The sequence below is a fragment of the Anguilla anguilla genome, chromosome 1, assembly GCF_013347855.1.
Source record: "Anguilla anguilla isolate fAngAng1 chromosome 1, fAngAng1.pri, whole genome shotgun sequence".
Taxonomy (NCBI): domain Eukaryota; kingdom Metazoa; phylum Chordata; class Actinopteri; order Anguilliformes; family Anguillidae; genus Anguilla; species Anguilla anguilla.
The window spans coordinates 33,967,907-33,976,279 of record NC_049201.1 but is presented as its reverse complement, the minus strand read 5'-3'; the positions used below and the strand labels follow the sequence as shown (position 1 = coordinate 33,976,279).

General features: G+C 36.6%; 1 protein-coding gene across 3 annotated transcripts in view; it reads right to left on the bottom strand.

The window, feature by feature from the left end:
- Positions 1-215: 215 nt before the first annotated feature.
- Positions 216-8,373, bottom strand: part of LOC118211301 (intersectin-2-like) — a 137,755-nt gene continuing 129,597 nt past the window's right edge. For all 3 annotated transcript variants that reach the window (XM_035388415.1, XM_035388405.1, XM_035388423.1), the window contains 4 exons: positions 3,318-3,400; positions 2,938-3,021; positions 2,005-2,178; positions 216-1,153 (listed from right to left, as the gene is read on the bottom strand). In XM_035388415.1, the coding sequence (XP_035244306.1) occupies positions 1,005-1,153; positions 2,005-2,178; positions 2,938-3,021; positions 3,318-3,400 (490 nt within the window). In that variant the 3' untranslated portion in view covers positions 216-1,004. The remainder of the gene's footprint in view (positions 1,154-2,004; positions 2,179-2,937; positions 3,022-3,317; positions 3,401-8,373) is intronic.

The window sequence follows — 8,373 nt, the reverse complement described above, 5'->3', positions numbered from 1 at the left end:
TAGAAGGAAAATAAATGCTAGTTTCTCACTTCAGGAATTTCCATAAGTATACACTCATTAGGCCTGATTCACAAAACTTTTCTTAAATTATTCTTACTTCAGTTCTTTAAAATGCTCTTACAAAAACCAATATGGGATTCATGACACGTGTAGACATTATTTTTAATATATTTAACGTATCCCAGGTGTATGAGATGATTGTTCATAAATTGTATGTGCAATCCTGTTCATGTGATTAGCATACGGAAACAGCTATGAAATAGGGTAAAGATAAGAAAACAAATGATGAATGCCGAAATGTTCTTGGAAATATTCTTACACACAGTTTGCGATCAAATGTGATTGTACATTTTTCGTGAATGAAGCCCAATGAATTGTCAAATACACATTTTGGGAAATGATCCAGTCGCATAAAGCCACAACATTGCAGATACACACACATGAATCCAATTCCTGCCTGCCTTTCACCCAACAGGTCAAGATGACAAAGGTATTCAAAAGTTGCTTCAATGAATTGTTTTTATCTATCTTTATTTACAAATGAAAATGTCTAAATGGAATATTATCAGAGACAGAAACTTAAAAAAGAATTAACTTTACAGAAGAGGAAATGCCCTTTTATTTTACCGTTATACAAATATCCAAAAAATCCCTCAGCTATATCCTAATTGTATGACTATTAAATAATTCCAGTAACCCATAAAAACAGTACAAATGCAGTTTGGTAAAGTCCAGTTTCTTGCTTAAAAGAGAGCATTGCCAGGATGCTTCACCCTGCAGTGTTGGGTTCACAGCAGCCAAACAGTAAGTGGCCCACTGCAGTATAGGAGTGATGCGCAGATTAGACAAGCAGCAGAGTGGATGCCAATCATCTCAGGATCTGCTCGTTAGTGTGTGATGTGACCAGGCGCATTTGTGTGTGTGTTTTTGTGTGTATTTGTATGGGTGTGTGAGCATGTTTCCTCCGGTCAGTGTTTCCTTCAGGGAGTATAATGTCATACAGCTTATTTCAGTTCAAACAGCTGCAGGTCTAGTTGGACCCACACTTCCCCAGTCTCCACCTCATGCAGCAGGAGCCTCCGGTTTGCTGGTCCCTTGTTCTCCAGCTCCTTCTTGATGGTTTCTAGGAGAACGTCTGTGCACCCCAGGAAACCTGTGGATCAGGTGGGAGTGGTAACTGGTTTATTAACATATTTGTACATAGTTTAAAAAACAGAGGACATAACATGAAGGAGAAAAAAATAATGAAATAAATAAATATGAACATAGTGCAGGAAGGGGTTATAAACTCAAAAAGGCTTATATGAATAATAAAAATAACAAAATAAAACAAGAAAAAGAAAAAATACCCACAAAAAAGACAACATCGATTTTAAAAAAGACATGAGAAAAACAATGATGCATGTTAGAATTTGTGTACATGAATGAGTGCATGTGTGACTGAGTGTAAATGCCTAGTTTGTGATTTGGTTAATCAGAAAGGCTCTTAAGTTTTTTCTGTAAAAAGAGGAGGATTCAGAGTTACAATAACTGTTCCAGATTTACACCTTTGAATCTAAAAGAAAACTGACCATGGGTGGTGCGATAACAGGGAGATTTGCTGAGTGTCTTATATGTGTGAACTTGTGAATTTGGAATATGTAGTTAGCAGATAATCCGCAGTGTTCACATGTCATGGAAAGGGGTTTATTATATTTTTTTTACAATACCCATGACATTTGTTTTGCCATAATTAGAATTTTGCCATAATATGAATTTAGGAAAGCACAGATCATCTCCTTGGAAACTTGTACAGCACACTGCCACTTATTTCCACTCAAAAGTCCACCAGCTGAGCTGCACAGTAGCTGCTTTGGAGTATACTTCATTTGCAGATGGTGCAGGCAGCCCTGTCTGAACAATGCTACTGGCATCTATATGTATTTACGTACTACTCACAATTACCTAAAATTCTTAACAAGGAACCCAATGTATAGGGGAGTATATGTTGTATGTGGTACTGACCATCAGGAGAGAACTGGTCCCTCTCTCGGATGGTAATAGATAGGACATCCTTGTAGAGGTCTTTGAGAAAGAACTGGCAGTTGAAGTTCCACTTTGGGTTGAGGGTGTCATTCAGGGTACGAGAGGTGTAACACTGCTCACCCATAGTCACCTCACAGTATGGGTTCCCCTTTCCTGTAGAAAAAAATGGAAGAGATCTAGCAGTTTAAATAAGACAAAGAATAAAAGCATTTATGTCTTGTGAACAATCTTTTGATTAACCTTTCCAAAGAATATATGTGATCATATGAATTGATCACATATCCTAAAACAGTCTGGTGTCTAATCCTTTAGCTCTATTAAATTTAGCTGTGGATCTCTAGGTGAATGATAAGGTACAGGTGAGATACACCTGTATAAAACAAAGATGATTTTGTCTGAACCACAATTATAAACATTTAAATCAGAATCAGCACAAGCAGAATCAGGTGAAAAATAAACACCAGGAGGTGAAAAATAAACACCAGGAGCGAAAAGTACAAATGAATGGATACTTGTATCCATAGACCAAAGCAATTTATGTAAATTTTCCACTCAGACTGAACCATGGCCTTGGGTAGAGCAAAGCTTTCATCATTAAGTGATTATCATGCTGTAAATGATTTTTGTCAGGCCTTTAATCAAAATCAAAATAGGTTTTTGTAACTGTTCATGTGACATTAATCACTGAATCAATTACATTTGGGCAATGTTTCTCTTGTGGTATTTCTGTTGTGATGTTTCTGTCAGTACACCTACCCAGGTACTGCAGATGAAAATCTACTTTTTCATAAAAATAACATTTTGAAATTTATGTTAAAACTACACACAGATCCTGACAAATAAATATAAAAAGCAAAATAAAATAAATAAAAGAAAAAGTTAAATTGTGTAAGGTCCTGCCTTGAAACTCACCGTTAGCCTTGCAGGACTGGAGATCAGTGGCTTCCAGGATTGTTACAAGCAGCCGGCCGATTTCACTGCCCTTCTGAGAGCGCCCTGTAGCCATAGAAATATACTTATTAGCCAGCATGAAGTAGCAAGTTAATCTGGAATGAATGAATGAATGAATGAATAAATAAATAAATAAATGCTTTTTATTTATTAAATATTTAAATCAATAAAAAAAAACTCTAAACCAGGCTTTGTATGACCCAGGTAAAATATACTGTAACTTACCTTAACATTGAATAAAAAAGTAATGATAGTACAGGTACATGTCATGGGTGCTCTTCAGTTCTTACTGTCTATGGTGATAACACAGTGCAGCCAGTGAGTAATGTTGCAAGCCTTACCCTGGTATGTCTTTTCTCGCTTCTTCTTCTCCATCTCCATAATCTCCTCTGAGGCAGTTGTAATCTTCTGGACCCAGGCTATCCTAGAGAAATCAATCAAAATCACAGACATATTGCACGAAATAAATATAATTTAAAATTGAGATGATTTTTTTCCCACAAGCCCACTTTGGTCACTGCTTTATTGTATTCAGTGGTTCAGGACCAATTATTTGTGGAGAAACACGAAATACTTAAGACACCACTTCCAAATAAGAAAACACATTAATGGTAAAGAACTACTTAAAAACTGTAGCCTAGTTAACAAACAGAATCTGAAATGTTTATTTTAGTAAAGGGAGACTGTGGGATTTATCTTCTGGATTGAATATTGCACGGCTCATGGGCACAGTCAATGGCACAGCGTGTAGGCACACTAGGCGTGGCTACTGAATGTTGGTATTTTCATGACCAGGGGTGAGAAGTGCACTGCTCAAAGAAAGCGGCACACTTGAAAAGGGAGCTGGATTACACAGAATATATTAGTAAGTGTGGTGCAGCTGGATCCATTAATATCCAATCAAATGACCTCTCTTCATTCCCTTTAAAAGCCATGCGCATTGGACATGGCATACAGTGAATTTCCATATTCCACGACTGCAATGGAAGACAAGAATAAGTATGTACTAATATTTTTCAGAAGACGTTCTTTTGTGGGAGATGCAGAGTTGGGCTGTTAAAAACGAAGTTTGAAGGAATCACATAAGAGAAATTTGTTCGAATTTTCTTTTGTCAGAATTAATATAAAACATTGCAAAACTTTTATCATTTTAAACCTGTAGCTAAATAGCTTAAATGTGTTTTTCAATAACTAATAAATAATGACAATTTCTTGAAGTTTTATTAAACAAAATAAAACTCATTAATCCACAATTAAGTAACTTGGCATTTTTTCAAGTTGAAAACATTTTTGCCTTCAGATATAATTCGTTTTGGTACTGAGTTTGTGATAACAGTAATGCATATACTGTAAATGTAGGCCATTAGAGATATGCATACACATACATACATGCAAACACTGAAAGCTGAAAGAAACATATAGGCATGGATTCCGTCATTTATCCATGAATGATGAAGTGTTTGTCATTTTTAAATGGAAGTGTTTTTAATGGGGTGTTGTAGACTTGACAGACCTGCTAATTATTTGTATGTCGGTAGAGGATAGGGCTAACTAACATTAATTTAGAAATGTGCCATTTGCAGGTAACTATGGCAGCCTAGTAAATAAAAGTAATTATTTTATTTTATTTAACCTTTATTTTACCAGGAGAGTCCCATTGAGACAGAATCTCTTTTATAAGGGAGACCTGGCCAAGAGGGCAGCTCAGTTAAAACATATTTCAAGGAAAACAGCACATTAAAATAAAATACAATACAGTACAAAGCAGACACGACTATTTGTCACTAAGAAAATCAATTAATTTTGCCATCATGAAATGCATATGGCACCACATTTGTGACTTTTGCTAAACATATGTATTGAACATTCTAATATCATTTCTACAGAAGAGGATTAGGGTCACATGTGAAATTTGTTTTTGAGTTCTGACTTTAAAGTCAGAATTCTGGGATTAAAGTCAGAATTCTGAGAATAAAGTCAGAACTCAGAATTCTGCCTTTAAAGTCAGAATTCTGACTTTATTCTCAGAATTCTGACTTTAAAGTCAGAACTCAAAAAAAAATTGCACGAGGCCCTAATCCTCTTCCGTACATTTCAATGTCAAAATTCCACAAGGGAATAAAGTTTTAAACACCTACTCAGTTAAATGGTCATGGACGGCTTTTGCAAAATTTGTTGTCATTTTAAAGAGATGGCTCATTCTTTTGAAGAAGGTAGCCCACTGTGCACAAGCCCAAATATTGATGGCATCTAGACATCAAAAGGTGTGGAAATGTAGGTTGACAGATGTTTTGACATAAACAGACTAGGTTAGTTCAATTCATTTGTAATTTAGCTCAGGTTTTTCTTCATGTCTAGATGGTAACTTATAAACAATCTACACTAGCCTCATCTATAGTTGTTTTAAAATGAGTGTTTGTGCAGGGCCTGCAGTAAGCAAGCTAACTTGTTATATATAAGAAGTTATGTTGCAAGTCTTTATGGACAGCCATGTTGACCAAATGTTACAGCTTTTTTTGGCAGCCCCTCTCCAAATCTAATGGGATAGTACAAATATAAGATGACGTGGTTTCACTTTGGTTCAAGGTTTAAAAGCTTAATTCGGTTCATTGCCATTACAGCAATTTAACCTACCGAGCAGTTGTCTTGGTGCTACACTACACAATCTTGCAAGTGTATACATGCTGTGATTGGTCAGATGTGAACCAGCTGCAATTATTTGTATCGGTGTATCTATGTGGATCGGCTACATTTATTTGTGGATCAGTTACTTCTTTTTTTTTTGAGACAATCATATCCACATAGTTTTCTGACCATCACATTTTGACATGAGCATGATTAGCCTGTTTAGAATAACATGGCATTATAAGATGTGCATGATGTTCAGCCACTGTCACTGATGATTTATGTCTATTTATTCAGAGCATCTCTTGTTCATTCAGAATATATCTCACATTATTAAGGTTGAGCTTTTAGATTGTAGCCTATTCTTTACACAAGCACAAGTGTAAAGTGGTATACAGTCCTTTAGTGACTGAGGCTTTAAAATGATATTGATTAATGAAACAAGGCAGCTAATTATATATTTATGTATTGTTGTGATGGATGGGGATGGAGATGACTACAGCTGTCTGCTTCAGTCCCTGAAGGGTGGGAGGGTGCTGACACCAGATGAGCTCTGGGTTGCTGCAGAGCACAACATGGAGGACCATCAGGGCATGCACTATATGGAGGTGGGTGCAGTAAATGAAGAGCTGCTGTGAGCACAAATGCACACTGAGCAAGTGCAGACGGTATGTATGCGTGTAGACCTTTTTTAATGAAAATGTATTAATAATGGCTTTGCTTTCTTATATGAGTAATATTCACATTACATGATTATTTTGGGTATGGTCAGCCATTCTTACACAGGTCCTAAGTCAGCTAGAACGTGTAAATGCTTCTCTGACTCTGCCACCTACCCTTCCAATGCTGACATGGATGTACAGGCACAAAACCGTCTCCTGTTTATGCCCAGCTGTCCATTTGGAATAGAAGAGCGTGTGCAGGACCGTGTGGTTTCCGGTCATGACTTTTTCATGCTGTTCTACACCCAGGCTGCAGCTGAGAATATTTTCAGCTTTACAAATATCCAGGGATGGGAGCTCATTTCGAATCAAACATCATATGCAAACAGTAAAGGCGCATGTAATGAGGACACCACAGATGAGTTTTACAGATTTGTGGGGTAACTCATTTACATGGGAATCCAAGTTCTCCCTGACATCCATCAGTACTGTTCCCCAGTACCAAGTCCCTTGAGGGTTCATGGGGGAGATCTTTCATGTCACATGACCATTTTAAGGTTCTGTTAGCAGCTCTGTATTTTGAAGGTCCTGCCACAGTGGATAACCAGGATAGTCTTTGGAAGCTTCGTTATCGGATGGACCACCTCAAACAAAAGTGCCATGAGTTTTTTCAACCAAACCGGAATTTGGCAACAAAGGAGTGCATGGTAAAGTCAAAATTTTGGTCAGGATTAAAACAGTACATGAACAGCAATCCTACTTGTTGGGGTTTCAAGTTATGGGTAACACCTGATATGGAAAATACCTTAGACTTCAATGTTTACAAAGGTAGTCATGATGGCCGAGTTACTGATGTGGCCACAAAAGTTGTAGAGGCTGTAATACAGCCCTACAAAGATCAGGGTTACAATCTTTGGATTGACAACGTTTACACATCCCCAGCACACATGGTTTCACTACAGAAAATGGAGATTAATGCATGTGGGGATCAACTGGAGGAAATTCCTGGAAGAATTCAAATTCAATGTAAAAAATGGGAATGCAAGGCAGGCAGTCAGGACATGAGGTGGTGTAGGGTAGAGGATAACTTCTCATCCAGTGCATGTAGTTACATGCCTCTCCAATTTCCATAACGCTAATAACTGTCTAGGCTAGTGATTACAATAAACAGATCAGTGGCATAGATAGGTCTGACCAAATGATCAATTCTTGACTGCCCCAGTCTCTCATCTAATCTGACTCCAACTGAACATACATTTCATATGTTGAAGAGAAATCTTATGGAAACTAGCCCCCAAAACAAGCAAGACCAGAAAATGGCTGCAGTACAAGCCTGGCAGAGCATCACCAGAGAAGATATTCAGCACCATGTGATGTCTAAGGCTAACAGATTTCAAGCAGTAACTACATACAAACAATAAAAAGTACTAAACATGACTACTTTCATTTACTTAACATTAATATAATATAATATATATATATATATATATATAATATAATATAACCACAAATATTGTGAAGTACAGAGCTTTGTGTCTTTATCCCAAACACTATAGAGGGCATTGTATTTGTTCTTTATTTTTTTAAGTTCGACATGGACATTTTTTTTTACTGTTGTACCATTTAATATACATTTTAATGTAACTATGCATTTTAACTGCCACAGTAAAATACATGAAAAAAAATTAAATGCAAGACATCTGTTGTTACAATGACATGAGGTGTGACGTCTAACTCAGTTAAAAGACAATGCTTGTTCACAAGTAATCTGTCTTATAAACATATAAACCATATAAACCACCCTAAAATCTTAATTTTATATTAAAATAGCATGACTGCCAGGAGGTATGTACACATGACAATTATAATTCAATAAACCTAGATTGAAATATTAAACAGCACTTTTTTCTTAACCCCTTTGCGCAGATGCAAAATCTGCCCAATTCTTGCCCATTTAGGGGGTACCTTATTTAAAGCTTTATAATTCCATACTTAGAGATCCCATATATAAAACAGGTTAAACTATACATGTCCTGGATCAAAAACTCCTTGGCCGCAAGTGCATAAAATCTAAGGGTGGATATGCAGAATAGCTAAGGATCTATGAAGC